At 35.8% G+C, this 25,443-nt stretch overlaps 1 protein-coding gene across 1 annotated transcript in view; it reads left to right on the forward strand.

Moving 5' to 3' along the window:
• Positions 1-25,443, forward strand: part of ROCK2 (Rho associated coiled-coil containing protein kinase 2) — a 133,302-nt gene that overhangs the window by 26,140 nt on the left and 81,719 nt on the right. Inside the window, exons 2-3 of the mRNA XM_070451592.1 lie at positions 21,066-21,147; positions 23,302-23,402. Coding sequence (XP_070307693.1) covers positions 21,066-21,147; positions 23,302-23,402 — 183 coding nt within the window. The remainder of the gene's footprint in view (positions 1-21,065; positions 21,148-23,301; positions 23,403-25,443) is intronic.

Raw genomic sequence — 25,443 nt, forward strand, 5'->3', positions numbered from 1 at the left:
CTTAAATCGTTCTTTCTCTAGTTTTCCTAAGGAAACTTAAGTTACTGAATTTAGATCTTTTCTTGACCAAAATTTGCATTTACTGGTATAAATTTCTCTTTAAATACTGCTTTTACTGCCAAATGAAGTTTGATAAATTATATTTTCATTTTTATTAAGTAACATCTTCATTTTTGCCATGTGTAGTATCCTAGGTTGATAGCTTTTTGTTTTGGTAACTTAGAAATGCTGCTTTGCTGTTTTCTGACTTGCACTATTCCTCTGTTCATAATGTATTAGGGTTCCTCCTGAAAAGATAAAAGAGTTTCAATTAATCTGATTATGATATGCCTAGCTGTAGTTTTTTTGTTTTTTTTTTTTTTGGCTGCATTGGGATGCCTGTGGGATTTAACTCCTCAACCAGTGATTGAACTCTTGCTTCCTGCAGTGGAAACACAGATTCCTAACTGCTAGACCACCAGGGAAATCCCTGTAGTTTTCTTTATGTTTCTTGCTTTTGTCTTGGCTGAGCTTCTTGATCTTGTACAGTTTTGATTTTCATCAAATATAGAGAATTTTCAGCCTTTCAAGAATTTCTTCATATATTTTTCCCCCATCTCTTCTTTTTCCTTCTATGATGTATAGTAGGTGTATATTAAGGTTACTTCATGTTGACCCACAGCTTATCGATAGTCTATTTTTTTTTTTTATCTCTTTTCCCTGCTGAGTATCATTTTGGATAATTTCTGTTGCTGTGTCTTCAAGTTCCCTTGTCATTTATTCTGCAATTTCAAATCTCCTGTTAGTCCTATTCAATGTATTTTTCATCTCACACATGGTATTTTTTTACCTCTGGATTTTTGATTTATGTTTTTTTAATATTTTACATGTGCCTGGCTCTGATCTCCTCAAACCAAGGTGGCTGCTAGACTCAGCTTTGGTTTTTCTTCCAGAATTGGACAACCAGTAACTGTCTTTAGGTGGTAAGCTAACTGTCTTATTGTTATTGTTCAGTCATGAAGCCGTGTCCAACTCTTTACGATCCCATGAACTGTAGCATGCCAGGCTTCCCTGTCTCAAACTCGTGTCCACTGAGTTGGTGATACCATCCAACCATCTCATCTTCTGTCACTGCTTCTCTTCCTGCCCTTAATCTTTCCCAGCATCAGGGTCTTTTCCAGTGAATCAGCTCTTTGTATCAGGTGGCCAAAGTATTGGAGCTTCAGCTTCCGCATGAGTCCTTCCAATGAATATTCAGGGTTGATTTCCTTTATTATTGACTGGTTTGATCTCCTTGCAGCCCAAGGAACTCTCAAGAGTTCTACAGCACCACAGTTTGAAAGCGTCGGTTCTTTGGCACTCAGCCTTCTTTATGGTCCACCTCTCACATCCATACATGACTACTGGAAAAACCACAGTTTTGACTATATCCTGGACATTATCAGCAAAGTGATGTCTCTGCTTTTTAATATGCTGTTTAGGTTTGTCATAGCTTTTCTTCGAAGGAGCACATGTCTAATATTGTGGCTGTAGTCACCGTCCACAGTGATTCTGGAGCCCAAGAAAATATCTGTCACTGTTTCCAGTTTTTCCTCATCTTTTGCATCCATCTTAGGGCTCACTTGATTTCTTCCCTCTCAGGGATCACTGTCCTTCATTTTCATCCAGTGTCTTGAAAATTGTTATTTCAGTATTTTTCCTGGTTCTTTAGGTGAGTGGTAAGATAGGTAGGTAAATCCAGTCCTTGATACTCCATCTTGGCTAAAGGTGAAGGCTGTAGAAAATTTAACTTAAATCCCCTAAATGTTAGATAAAAATCCATTATTATACTATGGTAAGACGTGTATGATATATGATATGTCATAGTTTATGTAAAGAGCTTATCACAGTGCTAGCACATGGCAGAACTGTTTCTGTTGTTTTCCTCATTATCTCATCAGAAGTTTAATGTTGCTGTTTTTCTTTAAATGTTAATTATTTAAGATGAGATTTAATCCAATTAATTATAACTGCACCATGAGAGAGTGCTATTGAAGGAATTTGGTGTGGTGGTAAAGAATATTTAAAAAGTAGACAAATTATGGCAGAGACTCTTACTGGCCCAAATATCTATTATATTCTGCTTCTGTATTGGGAAAAACCCCTGAGATTTACTTGGTTTGAACTGAATGGAATAAAGACTGTATATGTGTACACACATCTACATACATGTATGTATATTTTAACATATATACATTCTAAAAATATATATCTCAAAATATATATATATTTAGTGGTTTTGGTTGCAGTGTGTGATTGGCTGCATATGTTGAGGCTTACACAATGTGAGCATAAGAGGTTTGTGAGTTGTATTAAGGAAGAATCCTTACAGGGAGCTGCTTATGTATCCTTTTCTTGTCATTTGTTTTTAATGGCTCATGTTGGTGCTTGCTGTCCCCCATCATGATGTGGAAGCTGTGTATTGAGGTTGATGGTATCAAAGCAGAGAAACCTGGGTCCCCAATAATCATTGACCCTTAACTGCTTTGAGGCAGAAGGGATGGCGCTGAGAGGAGTTTACTATCACTTGCAGCTGAGCCCAATTTGAACTGATAAGATACTTAAAACTTCCCATCATTTCCTTAATATTGCCAAGGAAATACATTTCCTTGCTTCTGAATTGCTTAGAAATGTGTAGGGAAGAGCAGTTTGATTGGTTTTTTAAAAATTAATAGTTACTCCTTGTTAGAGTTCCTTTTATGTATGTGTCTTATGTTTTATGGACATCATTTCTTTCATTTCCTTCATGTCTTTTTCACAACATAACTGCAGTGTTCATTATCTGTTTATCTATGCTATTGAGGTTTAGAGAAGTTATATAAGTTGATAGTAGTTTTAGAATTCGTATTTCATTTCAAGTCTGTCTGGCTCCAAAATCACACTTTTTTCAGTGAGCCATGCTTTTTCTAGCACCTTTGTTTTACATCTTTATTTTTGAGGCAACTTCTGGCTGGTAAATTAATCTCTTAACTTTGGGGGTATCACTGTTGTTTGTTTATTAATGAAGAATTGGAAGTTAAACTCTCCTGAATTTGTAAAGATGAAAACTATCTCAAATCCTTATTATTGTTTCTACTCTTTGCAAAACCATGGACTCTAGCCTCGCCAGTCTCCTCTGTCCGTGGGATTTCCCAGGCAAGAATACTGGAGTGAGTTGCCATTTCCTTCTCCAGGGGATCTTCCTGACCCAAGGATTGAACTCACATCTCCTATATTGCAGGTGGATTCTTTACCACTGAGCCAATAGTGGCAATTCAACCTTAAGGCTTGTATCATAGATGATGGTTATTCTGAAGATCTCAACCTAGCCTTTGCCTAAATTGTTTAACTATTCTAATGTTCTTTATCAGTTAAAGATTTAGTTTTAGGTAGGGTTAGCCTTAAATTGGGCTTCCCTTATGGGTCAGCTAGTAAAGAATCCGCCTGCAATGCGGGAGACCTGGGTTTGATCCCTGGGTTGGGAAGATCCCCTGGAGAAGGGAAAGGCTACCCACTCCAGTATTCTGGCCTGGAGAATTCCATGGACTGTATAGCCCATGGGATTGCAGAGTCAGACATGACTGAGCGACTTTCACTTCACTTCAGCCTTAAATTAGGGCTTCCCTGGTGGTTCACCTGTAAAAATCTGCCTGCAATGCAGGAGACCCAGGGTTCTATCCCTGGGTTGGGAAGATCCCTTGGAGGGTGGCATGGCAACTCACTCCAGTACTCTTCCCTACAGAATTCCATGGCCAAGAGGATGCCTGGTGGGCTATAATCCATGGGGTCACACAGAGTTGGACACAACTGAAGCGACTAAGCAGCACAGCAGCAGCCTTAAATTAGTGTATTTAAGATTGACTCTTCTGGTTTATTCTTAACCTCTTAACTTGAGAAATTTTTATGCACTTTTGGTTTTCATTCTCTTGTTTTAGCCCCGTCTGTTCAGTGATGAAATGAAAGCAGTCACGGGACAAACATCACATCCTAGGAGTATAACAGTGCCAAGAATTACTTAAAATGCATGATCACATACAACATTTACTTCTTACATTTAACTTTTGTAATCTATTACGAAACATATTTTTAAAGCCTGAGTATTCTAGAACTTGGTTTACTTGTTATCTCTTAAGTGAAATAAAGGCTGATTGTATACCTGAAAAAGAAATTGACAGGTGGAAGAGACAGATGGCAGAACTATTGAGAGTAAGTGCTTGTTTGTATAACCTTTTCATTTGTTGAGTCTTCCTTTTTTGGAGTACAGGAAATTAAAAAGTATGGAAGAATTTGCCATTCCCAGCTGGTCACATGTTCACCATTCTGTAGAAGTTCTTAATGCTGCTTTTATTATTTTATGAATCTGGCATAATTTTTCTCTTTAGTAGTTGATGAAGTGTGGATGCAAATTTAATAAGGAAAGTTGTTTAAGATTGATAATATTATATATGCAAATGTTGTATATATTCCATTCCCTCTGCTTTCACCAGCCTCTGATATTGGATATGTGTAAATTGTTTTTTTTTTTCCTCTCCTTTTGTGATAAAGTACTTATCTACTTTTCCAGCTTTTCGAGTTTGAGTGCTAACAGTTGAGGGTAATTGTATTTTTCAGAGAGCTGCCTTAGAATTATGTCCAAATATGCCTTTGCCCAATAGAGTAGCCACTAGCCACAGTAACTGTAAGTTCATTTCCTCAGTTGCATTAGCCCTGTTTCAAGTGCTCAGTGGTCACATGTGACTAGGGGCTACCGTATTGGACAGCACAGAGGTAGAACCTCTGTTGAGCATCTGAAATGCTGATAATCAGATTGTCAGTGAACAAGGTACTTGTGTGATTCTTATTATTTTAGATATATTTATTTAATATGTAATTGTTCATTTGGATTTTTAGGAGAGGTTGTTTAGAAAAGTCAGATCATTCACCTCTACATATAAGCCTTCCTACATTTTGATGAAAGTTTTCTCACTATATTTTGAGGACATTTTCGGAAGTCATTATATAGTGTTCCCTAGTTCACAGATAGGGCTTTGTTCCTATGGTGATTTTGAAGGTTGTATTAAGTTTCTGGATCTTTTGTGGATCTGATTTTTAAAAATATTTTTTCTCGGTTTTATGATATAACTGAGTTCTTGTATAACTCTTAATGCTTGACTGACTGCTGGACATTGTGTATAAACATCTGCTTAGATAATTAGGTAATGTTATCTTTCTTCAGAGGGAATTTTGTTTTTTCCTGTTGGTCAGTTAGGATTGAGGCAGATCACTTTAATCTATTTAGTGATTGAACTGAAGAAGATTTTCAGTCTTTTGAGGGTTGCTTTATTTCTTTTTTTTTTCCTCCTTATTTATTTCTAAGATATTTATTTCCTTATTTATTTCTAGGTTGGGCTTTTTATTCTTTGTGAGTCTAAAACTTTAATTTCTATGTTTCCAATCCCATTAGAGTGCTGGAAGCTCTCTTCAGCTTTTTAACTTTTGAGTTACATACAGCTTTGTAACTCAAATTTAGGTTCACCTCTCCTTGTGCCTCCTCCTCTTCTCTGCATTGTTAGAGTCATTGCTAGGACTGGCTTAAAATATTAAGTCTATAGTTGGTGGAGGTAGAAAGCTCCCTGTTACATTGTCTACAAATTACATGTTTCTTTAAAGAGTCTCGGATCAGTGTACCATATATTGGAGTTTTAGGGGTTTGATATGTCACAGTTATTCTTCAGAGTCAGTTGAGAAAGGAGTAAGTTATTATAGATAAGAATCTAAATTTATTGTTGGTTAACTCTAAGATACAGTTTCAGATATGGGAAAAAATAGACTCATTGTCCTGAGTATATTTGAACTCTTCTAACAGATAAATCTCCCTCATAGAGGTAGAATCCTCCTTTCTGTGTTTATGTTAAAAACAAGAGTAGATGAGATTTAGTGTGTATCAATTATGTGGATCAAGATTCTAGAAAATTAAGTAATTTTGTTGTTGTTTAGTCGCTAAGTCATATCTGACTGTTTGTGACCCCATGAACTGCAGCATGCCAGGCTTCCCTGTCCTCCACCGTCTACTGGAGTTTGCTCAAGCTTGGGTCTGTTGAGTTGGTAATGCCATCTAACCATCTTATTCTCTATTGTGCCCTTCTCCTCCTGACCTCAATCTTTCCCAGCATCAGGGTCTTTTCCAGTGAGTAGTGTAACTTAAAATAATTGTCAGAAGAACTTGTGATCATTCTGTCTCTTATATAAAACCTATAATTCTTGCTTCAGTAGAACTTATATTTTTACCAATTTGGCCATAAAGCATGGATTCATAGTGAGTTGGAATGTTGAATGTGTTAAGATACAGAACATTGTTTTGTATTGTTAGGAATACAAAATGGAATATTTTACTGTAATCATGCTGGCAGTATGATGACCTTTATACAGTGTGGCTATTTGCCTTTTAAATAGAGAATTTATCTAGGAATCAGTGACTTGCGTGTGCTCAGAATTCTCTCAGTGTTGCATATACTACAGTAATGTTGGCAGTTATGAAGTCTGAACCATATGACTGAGCACAATAAGTACAGGAATCTTTCTGAAAATGTGCTTGACTTTTGATTCCAAATCCAACTTTAACCTTAAACATTTTTTATTATAAATAAGACTTTATGGTAATGGCCAAACTCATATTTAATATTTCTTGAAGGTTGCAGTCAGTGAAAACACAAGGTAGCACAAATGTAGTTACACTACATCCCTTAAAAAAAAAAAAAACTGCCCAGATTTTGTGATCAGATTACCATAATAGACATGACTGAGCACAAACACACACAGAGACTCACTTAGAAGAAGTAAAACACACCAATACTTGTTACAGGGACATTTACCAGGAAAATCTCTTTAAGCCATCTTAGTTTGACTTTTATTTTATTTAGTTCAGCCCATTCATAAAATATCTCAAAAAATATTGACACAGCTTTAATATTAAATGATTGGTTTCACACTTAGGAATGTTAAACTACTTTTTTGTGTTTACATTTTATCATTATTATTTTTTGGCAGTTGGTGAGGAGAAGAATTGAAATAGGTTTCTGGGTAGAGAAGCCTAACTTGTAATACTGTTTCAGTTGGAAATTAGAATTGGATTTATACATTTGGATTTCATCCACTGTTTATAAGGTGAATGAGGATCATGTATGTAGCTCAATTAATGGTTATCAAGCTATATTTATGAATACATATTTATATTACATGCACATGTTGTTTTATATGTGCATAGTTTTGTATGTGTTTTTAGAAGTATTGGCTTAGATTCATATATGTTTTAAGATAATATTGTCTGTCATTTTGGTGACAATTATTCAAGAAAGGAAGGTCAGCTATATTACCTTGGCATAGGAAATAAAAGCATTTATAAAGTGAGGTGTTACTGATTTGACTACTTTGTATATAGAAACCATAAAATCATTTTGTAGAGTTTTGGATTGTATTTTTTTCTTAAATACAAATGATTTAGTATGTTTTATAATACTGTAAACTAATTGAGATAATTGTGGTTAGTTTAATTATAGTCTTGATAAGTTTTCAAGGAAATGTGATAATAAAATATCAGAGACGTTTTTTTATGTATGTCTCTTGCTTCCCACCATTGACTTACTTTGAATATGACTTCACTGTCTCTCTCCCAAGAGAAAACTTAACTTCTCTATGTAGCTGTATTTTCCAGTCATCTGATACAGTTTATTCTTGTCTGTCAGCATTTGGATTGTTTATACTGTACATTATGCATGCTATTAGCAGATCATTTCTTGCTATATTAGCTCACTGCAGTATTACAGCTTTGCTTTCTGATGGAAATAGGTTTTCTCACTAAGCTCCTTAAAGCAGGGACATTTATTTCATTCATTTATGCTGTAGGCATTTTTTGAAAGGATATCCCAGAACTATCAAAACTAACAGTGGAGTTCTTTTGGCCTGTTTCAGTATTCCTTTGCTAAGATTGTGAAAGTGAACTTATTTTGTAATTGTATCTTATTAAATCTTTTGTGTTTCAAGGACTTTGTGTCCATTCTGTCATTGACTAAATATTTATTTGCAACTGTTAATACTACATGTCAAGCCCTGGTTTAGGCCTGGAATGTAACAGTGAACAAAATAGATGAAAACTCCCTGCTGTCAGTTTACATTTAAGATAATTGTATGTAAGATACTGATTTATGGTAAGGAGAAAAAGGCAAAACAAGGAGGAAGATATGAATATATAGGGTGTTGATAATTTCAGAGGTTCCTTTTAAGTAAAGACCTGATGGAAGTAGGAGAGCTGGGCCTGGGCCAATGTCTTTGTGAGCATTCCAGACATAAGGAAACAGCAGATCCAAAGCCAGGAATCAGGAACATGCCTTGATGTGATTTAAAAAAAATCAGCTTTTATTTGGAAACAATTTCAGACTACTGCAAAGTTTAAAAAACAAAACAAAACTGTATACGCTTTGCTCAGAGACCTCATTCAAGTTTTGTTAATTGCTCAGATAATGTTCTTGAGGGGAAGAGGATCTAATCCAGGCCCGTGCATTGGATCCAGCTCTCATGTCTCTCTAGTCTCCTCAGTTTGGAACAGTTCCTCAGTCTCTTGATTTTCATTCTGTTCACATACTGAAGATTATAAGCTACTCATTTTGTAAACTGTCCTTCAGTTTGGGTTGTCTAATGTTTCCTAATGGTTTGACCCAGGATACATATTTTGGCTGCAGTTTCACAGACGTGATGTTGTTTTCTTGATGAATTTTTTCGTGGCATACAGTTAGTTTATCTAACTGTGTTTAGTGTTAACTTTGACCACTAGATTAGCGATGGTGTCTATCAAGTTTGTAGTCCGTGTAATTAATAAGTATTTTGTGGGGAGACACTTTGAAACCACATAAAATCATGTTTCATTCCCACTTCAGTCTACTAGTTTTAGCATCACTGATGTTTTTTCACCTAAAATAATTTTTACCATGGTGGTTGCCAAAGGGTGATATTCTGATTTAAGTAGTCCTTCTAGAGGTGGTGATAGTATAGTAGTTAGCATAGCTGTCTTCTATGTATTCCTCCTACTTTTATTAGTTGGCATTTTACTGTAAGAAAGAGAAGTAATTAATATCTAAATTTATACAGTGATACATCTATTAATTAATATCTATTTACACTTTTTTTTGGCCATGCTGTATGGCATATGGGATCTTAGTTTCCCGACTAGAGAGCCCAAGCTCTCTGCAGTGGAAGCATGGAGTTCTACCTGTTGGATTGCCAGAGAATTCCCTTAACTTTTTAAAAAACTTTTATCTTGAAGTAATTAGAAATTCACAGGAAAATAGTACAGAATGGTCCTGTGTACCCTTCACCTAATTTCCTCATTAGATAATTGTAGTACATTAACAAAATCAGGATATTTGCATCAATACAATGCATAGGTATAGATCTATGCAGTTTTATCACCTGTGCGTCTTTTTACTTTTGGCATAAGGTTCTATAGGCTCATCTAAAATTTTTCCTGCTCTACTCCTGGGATCAGCTATTTCTCTGAGGAGCCCTAATGTTTTTTTTAGTGGAGAAGAGTGTTTTAAGACTCTGGGTGGTAGGTGGACTCATGGCTATTGAGATTGCTCATGGCTACTATACTCAGACCTTTGCAGTGAGCAGGTCAACCATCAACATATATATTTTCATATGTCTTTATATATTGAAAATCATGAATTTACACTGATGCCTCCAGTTCTCTCAATACTATGCTTTCATTCTAACTCTTCCCCCATCTCATATTTGCACCTCTTCTCCCAAAATGAAAAGCTGGTTCCTATTACTATATAGTTATTGATTTGCTCTTTCTTTTGTACATAGCCAGCTCACCACCTCCGCAGAACTGTGATGCTGCTCAGGCATACCTTCTTGTGAAGGCCCTGGCAGCTACTGAGCTGCCTCCCTGCTCTGTGTCCACTTCCACCTTGTGTGGGGCCCCTGTTGTCATTTTCACAACCTTCAGAAGGCCAGTGTGGCTGGAGTAGCATGAATAAGAATGGAAGTAACAGGAGGTGAGGCTTGAGAGTTAACCAGTTAAGTGGGTGAAGTATGGTCATAAAGAGCCTCATAGCTTATAGCAGGGAATCTGTGCTTTCCTCTCAATGAGATGGAAGTCCTTGGAGGTTCTAAGTGAGAGTGATGGGGTAAGAGTGGGGAGGATGAAAGACAGTGGAAAATGATAGGATCTGGATTGAAGGTCCCTCTTGAGCCAAAAGATTGTTGAAGTATTAGAAAAAGCTGGTAGTCAATGAGTAGGATGTTTAAAGTTGAAATTATGAGATGTTGCAGTTACTGATAATGATTAGGTTAAGGAGACCACAGGCATCAATAGGTGTTAGGATATCTAGTAGTATAATGACATCACCAAGAATTTTGACAGGATTAGAGAGTGTTAGAGAGTCTGACAGTCAGCAAAGAGCTAAAATCTTTAGAGACTGAGGGTTAGTGATAGTGGGCAGGGATGCTCACAAGAAGGGGTGGTGGGTGGCTGATGATGGGGTTCAAGTTTGTGGAAAGAGGAAGAGTGATCTAAGATTGACTGCTCGGAGCAAAGAGGACACTTATCCCACCTTGCAGACTTCTACTATTTGGGAAGGCTGTTATGGTAAGTAGTGTCATCAAGGGAACAAATAAGGTTTCAACTAGATTAGGAAGGTAAAAGAAATCAGTCATAAAAAGAAGTTCAATAATTGAATTGCATATCTGTGTAAATAATACTAACACACATACCTGCTTTCTTGCTTTAGTAAGGGTAACTTACTTAATATTAGGTAATTGTATCACCAGTCATCTTGTTTGATATCTGGTTTAATGTTTGAGAACATACTCTATCTATGTAAAGTTTTATGGTAGAAGCATTAGAGGAATCAAATAAATTTGACAAATTCTGTACTTAAAGAATTTATAGCTTAATAGATGTGATAAGCAGTGTATAGAAAAATATTTTAAGTAAAAAGTGACATGTTCACTGAAGAACATGTGATGTGTCAAAGTTTGGAAGATGGAAAATTTTTATCCTGGCATATCAAGGAAGAAGGTGTCATGGAAATAAGTACCAATTGAACTGGTCTTGAAGCAGACGTAAGATTTGGCAAGTAGGGATGATCATGCAGAACATTTTCTTATGCTTAGTACTCAGTCATGGTACATGGTTGACAAGTTATTAGTAAGTTTTGAATGTTCTGTGGTACAAGACTGATATAAGCAAACTTTTGAGGGTAGAAAGATCAGTGTGAAAATTTTGTTGGTCTAGGCAACAAAAAAAATTTTGTTGTTTTGTTTTTGTTATCAAACAGAGATAATGTGAACCAAATATAAAATTTAAGTTTTACTGGTGGTGGTGGTGATGGTAGTGATTTAGTCACTTAAGTCATGTCTGATTCTTGTGACCCCATGGACTGTAGCCCATCAGGCTCCTCTATCCAGGAGATTCTCCAGGCAAGAATACTGTAGTGGGTTGCCATTTCCTTCTCCAGGGGATCTTCCCAGACCCGGATCAAACCCGGGTCTCCTGCATTGCAGGCAGATTCTTTCCCAACTGAGCTATAAGGGAAGCCCAAATTTTACTGGTAGCCATATTTAAAAAATAGAAAGATTAAATTAATGTTAATAACATATTTATTCCAGTATAACCCAAATATAATTTTAGCGTGTAATCAATATTAAATATTATTAATGAGATACTTTACATTTTCTTTTTGGTACTAAGTCTGAAATCCAGTTTGTATTTTATATTTACAGCATATCTCAATTTAGGCTATCACATTTCAAGTGCTCAATGGCCACATATAGCCAGTGGCTTCTATATTGGACAGTACAAATCTAGAGCAAATAGAAATGAAAAGTAGTAGAATAATGGGAAATAAGATTGGAGAAGGCTAGTGGGGCCAGATGGCAAAGAATTTTGAATGCTAGTTAAAGGTTTTAGACTTTTCTAAGGATTTGTAAGCTGTCAAATAATTTTAAGGAGGACGTGAAAGGTGCAGATTTAAATTTCAGAAAGACTGGACTGCTCAGTAGTAGATTGGAGAGGGGCAGGAGCAGTGGGTGATTAAAGGCAAGGAAACTAGTTAGTAGGTAATAAATCAGAATCTGAGCAAAGCACAGTGGGGAGTGGAATGGAGAAGGGAGCACCCATGAGACCTTAGAACAAGTATCAGCCATACAGAGGGAATGACCTGATGTGAGGGAGTAAGAAAAGAATTTCTGAATCAGACTTACTTAAAATAGCACTGCTTATTAGAAACAGAGTAGATGATTTTTGAGCAAGAAAATATGAATTGTTTTGGATATGTTAAAATGTTTACCTTTAAGAATAATAAAAAAATTTTTGACATTTAAGGAATTTGTCATCTCTAAATTTTAATCTTGTATTCCTTCAGTAGAATAGTTTTGAAATATCTTCAGGTATTCTTTTCTATAATTTGTGTACATGTTTTAAGATACTATGTACATTATAAAATACACATAAAATGAATTCAAAAGTAAAAGCTAAATATATAAGCATATTTGTGAGATAATTTTATGACACTGCAAAAATCTTTCTCACTAAGTTAAATGTATTTAATTGCATTAAAAATTTTTGGCTTCATGTTGGTACAGTGAATTGATGATTAGATTTGAAGTTCAGTTTATTTTGCTACTGGGTTTTTAAGGACTGTGACAGGATACTTTAAATTTCACAGAGACACATGGACACAAAGGGAAGAAGCACAGAGCATCAGTGGCTGCAGCTGTTAAGTCACAAGACTCACTTTCTGGTTTTGCCTACCAGTTACACTGCTCATTGATTGTTGTAATTTGGTTCGTAAATTTCTGCTTTCTCTGATTGGAGGCTAGTTGTTGAAAATAAATCAGAAATAATTTATTTTTATATTTAAACACATGGCTGAACATCTTTAACTGGGTCAGAAAATTATGTTTGCAAGTTTTAAAAACATGGATGTGAAAGTTGAAAAAAACAATTTTAATAGGCCAAGCATCTTATTATCTATGATTTCAGACATATCCTTTTCAAAAACACTCCTTCCCGTAGCAAGTTGTTCTTCCAGAGAGTTTTTCTTCTTTTCTCACTTGCTCTCAAGAAAATAGATTTTAGGGTTTTTTTGGTTTGTTTTTTTTACCATATTTTCGTACATTTCAGCCATTAAAAAATTTCAGTGTTTCCCAGTGGTGTCTGAATTTAAAAAAAAAAAAAAATTGTTTTTGATGTGAAAGAAACTAACAAAAATTATTTTTTATTTTAGTAAAAAAGTTAAAAATAATTTTAAAAACTAGTTAAAACTAAAATACAGGAGACTTTCAAGCATTTATCGTTAAGTTTAATGAAAATTGATTAAGTGCTGGGTAGAACACAGGTAAATATTATGCAAGTAATTATAGAGTTTTTTTTTCATGTTACTGTTGTTTAGGTTTTAAATTGGGGTGGCTTTGGCTTTGTTTTGTCATTAACGTGAAATATGAATTCCTGAAAAGCTTTGTGTTCTGCTGAAACCATGTACCATAACTAACAGGGCTTATGAGAATAATAGAGTAGGAACAGACTGTGTAGAACCTATACAAATTTTAATTAAAATGGTAACAAAAATATTTCAAAAAGCAGTAATCAACAGTCACAGATATTTGAGTGTCTGCAGCCTTAAACCCTGAGGCTTGAGCTTTTTTCTTTGGGATTTATGTCTTCTCAGCTTTTTCATCTGCACTTGTAAACTTACTAGGTAGCTTAATGTCATGAGTGTAAGAGTTTTTGAAGCTGCTATTTATTTGTACTTCAGTAAGGCATTTCTACATCATTTTTGGCTTTTTTCTTAATGTCATCCTGTATTGCTAAGGCTTTCTGTTTTGAGGAAACTTGCCTATCATTTAAAGACATTACCAACCTGGAAAAAAATCACATATTTTACTTAATATTTGAATTATTTCCTTATTTTCCACTTGCATATAGGATAATTTATGTTACAGAAATTCAGATTATAGCAGTATGTATTATTTATTCATCATTAATGATTATGGATGTAGCACTGTATTTCAAATAGCCTTTAGATAATTTTTAACTTTGTGGGTAGTGATATGATTAGCTTGTATTATTTTTAGCCTTATAATTTGGGCAGTAAGAGCTTATATAAGGAGTAGGTGAGTTATTAAATTGCCATTTTTTTTTCTCAGTTTGTACAAATTGCATTTTGGTATTATCTTAAATCTGTGATTATATCCATTATAGTCACTTTGAGGTGTAATTGATATACAATAAATTGTACAATTTGACATTGGCATATGTCTACACCCCAAAGTGGAATGCTTTTTAAGCTGCTTGGTAACCTTTCTACTAGTAAATTAAAAAAAAAAGTCTCACTACACGTAAGCTGTAGTATGTCACAATTCAATGAAAGCTAACAAGAGTGAGATGTTACTGAAAACCCCCTTGTTAAACAAAACCATTTTAAGGTTAAATATGCAAAATTGTAATATTTTCTTCTTGCACTTCAGTGGATCATCGTATATATTCCCATTGAGTACATTTACTCAACTTGGGAGATTTCTGAGGTCTATTGGATATTTGGTGGAACCTTGCGTATATAGTTCTGGGTCTCGGGGTAGAAGTATATAGAGGTATTGGCCATGGAAAATAGTTCTCAGGATAAAGTTCAGATATGTGTTTGTTTTGTTAACTTCTCCCATTGAGTGTGGTGGTGTGGTATAGTCCCTAAGTCATGTCCGACTCTTGCAATCCCATGAACTGTAGCCTGCCAGGCTCCTCTGTCTATAGGATTCTCCAGGCAAGAATACTGGAGTGGGTTGACATTTCCTTCTCCAGGGGATCTTCCTGAGCCAGGAATCAAACCTGGGTCTCCTGCATTGCAGGCAGATTCTTTACCAACTGAGCTATGAGGAAAGCCCCCCAGTGAGTGTAGGAGAAATTATGGCTATTTGTGAGTTCCAGTTAAGGATGATTTTATGTTCAGTATTTTTAAGTAATTTTCTTTTTCCTTTTAAACCAGTGATACTAGCGTGTCTAAATTGATTGACAAGAGATTCTTATTCGTACTTGTTGTCCAGTCAGTCAGTTGTGTTTGACTCTGTGACTCCATGGACAGCAGCACACCAGACTAACCCTGTCCTTCATTATCTCCTGGAGTTTGCTCAGACTCATGTCCATTGAATCAGTGATGCCATCCAACCATCTCATCCTCTGTCGCCTCCTCCTCCTGCTCTCAGTCTTTCCCACCATCAGGGTCTTTACCAATGAGTAAGCTCTTGGCATCAGGTGGCCAAAGTATTGGTGCTTCAGCTTCTTCATCAGTCCTTCCAATGGATATTCAGAGTTGATTTCCTTTAAGATTGATCTCCTTGCTGTCCAGGGGGCCCTCAAGAGTCTTCTCCAGCACCATAGTGTGAAAGCATTAGTTTTTGGGCACTCAAGCCTTCTTTACGGTCTAGCTCTCACATCTGTACATGACTATTGGGAAAACCACAGCTTTGACTATACAGACCTTTGTCAGGCAAGTGATGTCTCTGCTTTTTAATTATGCTGTCTAGGTTTGTCATAGCCTTCCTTCTAAGGAGCAAGAATCTTTTAATTTCATGGCTGCAGTCACTGTCCACAGTGATTTTGGAGCCCAGGAAAATAAAGTCTCTCACTGTTTCTGTTATTTCCCCATCTATTTGCCATTGAGTGACGGGACCTGATGCTATGATCTTAGTTTTTTGAATGTTGAGTTTTAAGCCAGCTTTTTCACTCTCCTTTTCCCCTCTCATCAGGAGGCTCTTTAGTTCCTCTTTGCTTCTGCCCTAAGGATAGTTTCATCTGCATATCTGAGGTTATTGATATTTCTCCCGGCAGTCTTGATTCTAGCTTGTGCTTCTTCCAGCCCAGCATTTTGCGTAATGTACTCTGCATAAAAGTTAAATAAGCAGGGTGACAGCATATAGCCTTATCATACTCCTTTCCCAATTTGGAACCAGTCCGTTGTTCCATGTCTAGTTCTAACTGTTACTTCTTGATCTGCTTACAGGTTTCTCAGGAGGCAGACAAAGTGGTCTGGTATTCCCATCTCTTTCAGAATTTCCCACAGTTTATTGTGATCCACACAGTCAAAGGCTTTAGCGTGGTCAGTGGTGTTTTTCTGGAATTCCCTTGCTTTTTTCTATGATCCAGTTCAGTTCAGTTTAGTCGCTCAGTTGTGTCTGACTCTTTGCGACCCCATGAACCGCAACATGCCAGGCCTCCCTGTCCGTCACCAATTCCCGGAGCCCACCCAAACCCATGTCCATCGAGTCGGTGATGCCATCCAACCTTCTCATCCTCTGTCGTCCCCTTCTCCACCTGCCCTCAATCTTTCCCAGCATCAGGGTCTTTCCAGTGAGTCCGCTTTTCGAGTCGGGTGGCCAGAGTATTGGAGTTTCAGCTTCAACACCAGTCCTTCCAATGAACACCCAGCACTGATCTCCTTTAGGATGGACTGGTTGGATCTCCTTGCAGTCCAAGGGACTCTCAAGAGTCTTCTCCAACACCACAGTTCAAAAGCATTAATTCTTCAGCACTCAGATTTCTTTATAGTCCAACTCTGACATCCATATATGACCCCTGGAAAAACCATAGCCTTGACTAGACGGACCTTTGTTGGCAAAGTAATGGCTATGCTTTTTAATATGCTGTCTAGGTTGGTCATAACTTTCCTTCCAAGGAGTAAATGTCTTTTAATTTCATGGCTGCAGTCACCATCTGCAGTGATTTTGGAGCCCAGAAAAATAAAGTCTGACACTGTTTCCACTGTTTCCCCATCTATTTCCCATGAAGTGATGGGACCGGATGCCATGATCTTAGTTTTCAGAATGTTGAGCTTTAAGTCAACTTTTTCACTGTCCTCTTTCACTTTCATCAAAAGGCTCTTTAGTTCTTCTTCACTTTCTGCCATAAGGGTGGTGTCATCTGCATATCTGAGGTTATTGATATTTCTCCCAGCAATCTTAATTCCAGCTTGTGCTTCCTCCAGCCCAGCATTTCTCATGATGTACTCTGCATAGAAGTTAAATAAGCAGGGTGACGATATACAGCCTTGATGTACTCCTTTTCCTATTTGGAACCAGTCCGTTGTTCCATGTCCAGTTCTAACTGTTGCTTCCTGACCTGCATACAGGTTTCTCAAGAGGCAGGTCAGGTGGTCTGGTATTCCCATCTCTTTCAGAATTTTCCACAGTTTATTGTGATCCGCACAGTTCAAAGGCTTTGGCATAGTCAAATAGATGTCAAGCAGTCCAGCAGAAATAGATGTTTTTCTGGAACTCTCTTGCTTTTTTGATGATCCAGTGGATGTTGGCTATGTAATATCTGGGTCCTCTGCCTTTTCTAAAACTAGCTTGAACATCTGGAAGTTCATGGTTCACATATTGCTAAAGTCTGGCTTGGAGAATTTTAAGCATTACTTTACTAGCATGTGAGATGAGTGCAATTGTATGGTAGTTTGAACATTCTTTGGCATTGCTTTTCCTTGGGATTGAAAGGAAAACTGACCTTTTCTAGTCCTATGGCCACTGTTAAGTTTTCCAAATTTACTGACATATCGAGTGCAGCACTTTAACGGCATCATCTTTTAGGATTTTAAGTAGCTCAGCTGGAATTCCATCACCCCCGCTATTTTTGTTTGTAGTAATGCTTCCTAAGGCCCACTTGACTTCATACTCCAGGATGTCTGGCTCTAGGTGAGTGACCACACCATTGTGGTTATCTAGGTCATTAAGACCTTTTTTTGTACAGTTCTCTATATTCTTGCCACTTCTTAATCTCTTCTGCTTCTGTTATGTCTTTATCATTTCTGTCCTTTTTTGTGCCCATCTTTGCATGAAATGTTCCCTTGGTATCTCTAATTTTCTTGAAGAGATTTCTAGTCTTTCCCATTCTATTATTTGTGTTCAGGAAAAGTTAGGAAAATAGGTCGTTCTATACATATTTTTTTCTCCTGCCGTAGTAATTGTAATGAGAAAAATTGGATGTTGACCTGTATCTGTTTATTCAGAAAGACAGTAGGATAAATCACTTTTCTCTCTACCTTCCTGTGTTGCTAACTTTCTACATGCAGAAAACCCAAGTCAGTACTGGAGCTGATTCCCATATTATTAGCCAAAGATATTAGAAATATGGGAGATCTGGTAAGTGGGCATGCTCTGAGGGCTTAGCTTAAGATTTATTTGAAAGCTATGTCTGACGTTCCTCCTTATGCAATTTCATATAAAAATTGGACAGTAAGATTTTTTTTTAAATGTCTTTTAGGAGCTGGAGCTGGGGTTTTTCACTCCAGCTATTGTTTTCCCAGTAATCGATCTTGAGGAAACATTTTGTCCATTGGGTTCTTTTAATTCTCAGTCTTTGGTCTTACTGCTCTCTGCACTGAAATCCAGTAGATCTTTGCAACTTTAGCTTCTACTTATTGCTTGACATTTTTCTTTCTCATTCTTGAATACTTTGTGGTGATGGTGTTTTTTTCCCACTTTTAGTGGGGCTACAACTTTTAAATCTCTCCTGTCATTTCTATGCATTTGAAAGTAGGGAAAGAGACAAATAGTGTTAATTTTCTTCATTGCTTTGAAGTTTTGATTGTAGGCTTTTCTTTAATATGTTTTATTTTTTAAACTTTCTTTATCTCAGTTTTAGTATCACTTTCTAAGAATCAGTGTTAAAAAAAATGACCTCCTAAGGATTATATGGAACTGCTTAACGAGGATGATATAGACATAGGGTTTTAATCAAGTCTTGAGCTAATGGAGCAACTTGATCTCAGCATCATTTTCATATACTGAAAATACTGGTATCTTTTAATAATTCAGTATTTGTTTCTTAAAAATAGTACTAAGTAGAATAAGTTTCAAGTGTAGAAATTTATAAATGTAGAAGTATAAATGTAAATGTATTTACCCCTGCAATCTCTTCTGATGTAAATTATTAGCAAATTAAACTATTAGTATTATTCAAAAATAAATGCTACCAAAAAAAACCCCTTAATGTGCAAATGAAATAATATTTGATCTTCAAAGAATGGTTTACAAACAAAATAGTATTACCACTGAGTTGAGCTACTGCTCACGTGTTCCAGCTGCTGAAAAAGCTCTGACTCTATACACTAGTGGGAGATATTATGGGAAAATATTTATAAACTATTTCCAGTTTTTTTTCCTGTTTGTTTATTCTTTGTGGAACTCCATCTCTCTGTGATGACTTTTGGGGAGGCTGTAAGGTAAGCAAGGATTCAGTCCTTTTACTGATGTCAAGCTGTAGTTTTGTTTCAAAGAAAGTTTTCTTTTGTCTTCATTATATGTACATGGAGACAGTATGAAGTGTACAAATTATGTTTCTTGGGAAAGTCTGAACTAGAGGAGAATATTCTTGTTAATAGAAGCTTCTGCCTATCAATTTAAATGTTTTCTTCTTTGTGGAGATTAATTGAGGTCCTATAGCAGAGGACCTTTCAAATGAATGTACCCTTTTTGATTTGAAATGTTAACACAGAGTATAAATCTGGATATATCTAAAAATATGTGATCAGATCTTGCATTTTAAACTTATTAAAATATCAAAATTATACCAACGAAGATATATTGATATTTTGGTACTTACAAATAGCCTAGTATGCTAAAATGCTAGTATGAAAAATAGTTCAGCTATCCTTGAGAGGGAATTTGTGGGTTGAGGATGGAGGGAGGGTGTCAAAATGTGAATGTAACAGTATCAACTTGACTGGACTTTGTATGTTAATTTTTAATGTATTATTTTCTTTCAGTTGGAAAGAATCACTATCGTTTCAGTGTATCTGCATTAATGATATCAGTGGGATGTAGATAGTGTTCATTGTGATTAAAAATATTTATGGCTTACTGTTACCACCTCTACACCATTCTCTATAGAATATTTTCACAAAGTGTTGACATGTTTCTTAAAGAACAGAAATTGAAAATATGAAATATTACTTGTAAATAAACATAATATGTACAGTTTTTCTAGAATTAGTAAAGTAAAAATTCAAGTTTCCTTTCTAAGTTTTCCATGTGATTTCCCCCACATTTTCTTCCTACCCAGATCCTTAAAATCTCTCTTTATTACCATTTCGTTTTCTGCAATCCTTTAGCTTCTTCTTTACCCTTCCAAGCTTCCACTGGTGGTTGAGATGAGGGAGATGAGTTAAGTATATTGAACCTCTAAGACTTAGGAAGTATTTTGCTACATCATTTTCTAATAGCAAGACCTTGGGCTTGCCAAAGTGGCTTAATCTTTCTAAACTGTAATTTTTTTCTTTTTTAAATGAGAATATGTCTTTTTCTGCCTTCCTCGGAGTTACTTGGGGGTGAAGCAATATATGGCCCAGTGTTTTAGAAATACTGTTTCCTTCATAAGCATATCCCCTCCATTGACTTGGTTTGTTTCTTACTAGTTTTTTTCACTCTCACCAAGTTACATATATGTACTTTTTCCTATTTTGATTATGAATTTAATGCATGCTTGTAGAAAGTCTAGAAAATACAGAAAACTTAAAGAAAAAAATAGAAACCTGAAAATGCCTCATCCTGTTTTCATGTTTTTAAGGGAAATTTAGTTTTGAACCTCACTTTCCTGAGGGTAAGGATAGTTTAGTGTCTCACTTATTTTTAGATTTTCTTTTCTTTCCATGCACTAGGCGCACAATTAATGCTTGTTGAATGAATGGGAACTAAAACTTATTCTAGGTATATTTCTTAAAGTTAAAAGCTTTGTAAAACTTTACTGGACATTCAAAGAGAGAAAAAATACCTGACTCACAAGAAATAATAGTGGATGTACATTTTAAAATGACCTTTTTCTATTGGCTAAAAGTACAGTGGAAAATATGATAGGATCAACCCTAATATTCTCTGGCAGAAGTTAGGAAACTATTTAAAGCTATTGGACTGGGCAATTTCAGATCAAAGTGGATCGACATTTATTTAGTGAGAGTAGCACAGTAAAATTTAAAGGCTTTTTGTCTTGAATGATTGAAAATTGTAATAACTTTTTTTCCCTCTGTTTATTTTTTGTTAAACAGGATGGCTTAAATTCTTTGGTCCTTGATTTGGATTTTCCTGCTTTGAGGAAAAACAAAAATATAGATAATTTCTTAAATAGATGTAAGTATGTGTAAACTTCATATGTGATCACATAACTCTACTTTTGATGAGAGATTTATGTTTAATATCATTACAGTCCACAAACTTTTAAATCATTAAATATTTTTAGTTTGCCACCTGATGTATTTGAATACTAATATCCTTTATTTTCAAACCAAAATTGGAAAACCAATTAAAGTATGTGAAATAGGTAAAGTTCAAAATTTTGTATAAATTAAGACTATTTAGCATTTTCAAAACAGGTCATTTATGACAGTTCCAAGAGAAGCTTTCAGCTAATATTAATAAATCTAAACTTAGCTTGCTTTTTTCAGTAAGCTAAGAGAGTTAGCTTGAAAAAGAAAAAGCAAGAGAATTCTAGAAAAACATCTACTTCTGCTTTATTGACTACACCAAAGCCTTTGACTGTGTGGATCACAACAAACTGTGGAAATTCTTAGCGATGGGAATATCAGACCACGCTACCTGCCTCTTAAGAAACCTGTATGCAGGTCAAGAAGCAACAGTTAGGACTAGACTTGGAACAACGGACTGATTCCAAATTGGAAAAGTGTATGTCAAGGCTGCATATTGTCACCCTGCTTATTTAACTCATATGCAGAGTACATCATGTGAAATGGAAAGCACAAGCTGGAGTCAAGATTGCCGGGAGAAATATCAATAACCTCAGATATGCAGATAACACCACCCTTATGGCAGAAAGTGAGGAAGAACTAAAGAGCCTCTTGATGAAAGTGAAAGAGGAGAGTGAAAAAGCTGACTTAAAACTCAGCATTCAAAAAACTAATATCATGGCACCAGGTCCCATCACTTCATGGCAAATAGATGGGGAAACAATGGAAAGAAGGACAGACTTTATTTTCTGGGGCTCCAAAATCTCTGCAGATGGTGACTGCAGCCATGAAATTAAAAGATGCTTGCGCCTTGGAAGAAAAACCATGACCTACCTAGATAGCATATTAAAAAGCAGAGATATTACTTTGCAAGAATGGTTCATCTAGTCCAAGCTATGATTTTTCCAGTCATCATGTATGGTTGTGAGAGTTGGACCATAAAGAAGGCTGAGCACCAAAGAATTGATGCTTTTGAACTGTGGTGTTGGAGAAGACTCTTGAAAGTCCCTTGGACTGCAGGGAGATCCAGCCAGTCAGTCCAAAGGGAAATCAGTTCTGAATATTCATTGGAAGGACTGATGCTGAAGCTGTAGCTCCAATCCTTTGGCCACCTGATGTGAAGAACTGACTCATTTGAAAAGACCCTAATGCTGGGAAAGATCGAAGGCAGGAAGAGAAGAGGTTGACAGAGGATGAGATGGTTGATGGCATCACCGAATCGATGGTCGTGAGTTCAAGCAAGCTCTGGGAGTTGGTGATGGACAGGGAAGCCTGGTGTGCTACTGTAATCCCTGGGGTTGCAATCAGACATGACTGTGAGACTAAACTAAACTGAAGACTTAGCTTTACGTTACCCGGAAGACTAAATGAGCTTTATGTTTGTTTAAATGTAGATATTTCAGTCTAGTTAAAGAAAGATAATGTGATAACAATTATTGCCATAAATGTGGTAACTTTTAATAACTTTTAATATTTAGCAGTATTGATGTTGCAGTGAAGTTGTGAATGAATTGAATTCTGAGAATTAGAAATTCTCAAAATAATTGTGTACACTTCATGTGAACACAGTAAGCTTTTTAATTTGGAATTATCAGAGTCTGGGCTATTTTCCTAATTAAAAACTTACCTGTAGTTATCAAATCTACAATATGTGATTAATGTTTTTCAAAGAAATAGGCTACCAGAATTCATTATGAAGATTAGCCTTGTATAACTTGGTAGCAGCTTTCTGCCATGATTTAGAGTGTACTCCAGGATTGCTTGGGTCATCACCGTTTTAGCTGTCATCTAACTTGCTACACAAGAGTTGGAAACAGCATTGCTTAAATACTGCTTTTTTGGTAGTCTTATATGTAGAGTTTTCATCCTTTGATGTAAAGTTTATGTGTCTTAGATTTTTAAACAGCATTTAAAACTGATAGATTTAGCTGAAAACTAAACCCAATATTTGAAATACAAATTTGTTTACCAATATGGTAATTATTTAAAAATGTTGTTTATAAATATGGTGATTGATATTATGGTGATCTTTTTATTGTAGATGAGAAAATTGTGAAAAAGATTAGAGGTTTACAGATGAAGGCAGAAGACTACGATGTTGTAAAAGTTATCGGAAGAGGTGCTTTTGGTGAAGTCCAGTTGGTAAGAAAGAATTTGTTTTGTTCTTTTTATTATTTGTCTTGATGATGTGGTTTTGTAAAACATTTGTCAGTGGCCCTAGAGTGAATCTTATTTCTGTGTCCAACCATGCCAGAAAATTAGCTTTATGAGTTTCATCATTTCATTTCTTAAGCACATTGGTATCTTCATTTATGAAAGGAGACAATTATACTCTAAATACCAGGTCTTTTACAACTCTAAAACACTGGGATTTAGAATAAGACCAAGTTGGCTTCACACATGATCTGCTTAGTAGTTAATATTCTTTCAGAACTACTGTGTTTTTATTTAGTATGTTCAGATTCATAACATCTCTGCTTAATTAAGTGACATTTAATATGAAAATTTTAATATTTGAAAGAAAATGTAAAACTTGCCTTTGCAGGGCAAAGTGATAGCACTAGAAATACTTATAAATGTTTGCAGACATTTCAGACATTTTATTTATATTATTATATGAGGAACAGTAATGTAATAATTTCTTTTTTCATCACCTGAATATGGAACTTCTCTTTTCTTTTTCTTATAGTTAAACTATAAGAGTCAAATTCTCTTTTTAACTTAATGGTGCTTTATTCTCCTGCTGGAGCACCAGGAAAACTGTGTGCTAGCATGGGTTTCTCTAGGAATACATCATGACAGAGTAACCTGTCTTTTTCTTTCATCTCTTGTCTCTTTGATAGGCTTATTGAACTTGTAGATCAAGATAGTATAATAGATGTAATATATATCTATAAGATATATGAAAAGTCTGACATACTTGTGAATATCTGAAGAAATATTGAATAAGCGTATGGGTAGAGAGCTTTAAAACTAAGTTAATAACTGTTGAAGGTGTGAATGGTTCCTTGGACACAGATCCCCAGGGACAGTTTTTAGAATTCTTTCCTCTCCTATTAAACATTTTATTAATGACTTATATTGAGGCAGTGGTGACAGGTTGAATAACTTTGTAGATGAGTTAAAACTGAAGTGTGAGGATGATTTTAGAAGATGAGCCAAACCCCAGAAATCAACTGGGGAGATAATTAGCCAAATGGAATAAATGAAATTTAACCATGTGGGAGAAGGCGAGGGTGGGATGTTTCAAGAGAACAGCATCGAAACATGTGTATTATCTAGGGTGAAACAGATCACCAGCCCAGGTTGGATGCATGAGACAAGTGCTCGGGCCTGGTGCACTGGGAAGACCTAGAGGGATCGGGTGGAGAGAGAGGTGGGAGGGGGGACCGGGATGGGGAATACATGTAAATCCATGGCTGATTCATGTCAATGTATGACAAAAACCACTGCAATGTTGTAAAGTAATTAGCCTCCAACTAATAAAAATAAATGAAAAAAAAAATTTAACCAGAATGATTACCTGTATTTGGATATGAAGAATTCAAGAAATAGATTACTAAACAGTATATTAAAGAATGATTATTCTTGAATGTAGACCAGGCAAAAACCATTGATGATATGGCTACCAAAATAGTAAAGTTTGGACTTCTTTAATAAATTTCTGAGATAATACAGATAGATTTTCTCTAATTTGAGGTGATTGGGTCATCTCTGAATATTTAATTCAATCTAGATGCCCTGTTGCCTTGTTTTATTTTTAATTTTTTTCCCCAATTATTTTTATCAGCCGATGAATGGATAAGAAGGCTGTGGTACATACACACAGTGGAATATTACTCAGCCATTAAAAAGAATACATTTGAATCAGTTCTAATGAGATGGATAAAACTGGAGCCCATTATACAGAGTGAAGTAAGCCAGAAAGATAAACACAAATACAGTATACTAATGCATATATATGGAATTTAGCAGGATGATAACGATAACCCTATATGCAAGACAGAAAAAGAGACACAGACATACAGAACAGACTTTTGGACTCTATGGGAGAAGGCGAGGGTGGGATGATCTGAGAGAACAGCATCGAAACATGCTACCTTGTTTTAAAAGATATGTTGTTGGAGAGTATCAATGGACAAATAATGCCCAAGGACTTGAAATAATGCCACCTATGGTATTA

This window comes from Odocoileus virginianus, chromosome 2 (assembly GCF_023699985.2).
Source record: "Odocoileus virginianus isolate 20LAN1187 ecotype Illinois chromosome 2, Ovbor_1.2, whole genome shotgun sequence".
Lineage (NCBI taxonomy): Eukaryota > Metazoa > Chordata > Mammalia > Artiodactyla > Cervidae > Odocoileus > Odocoileus virginianus.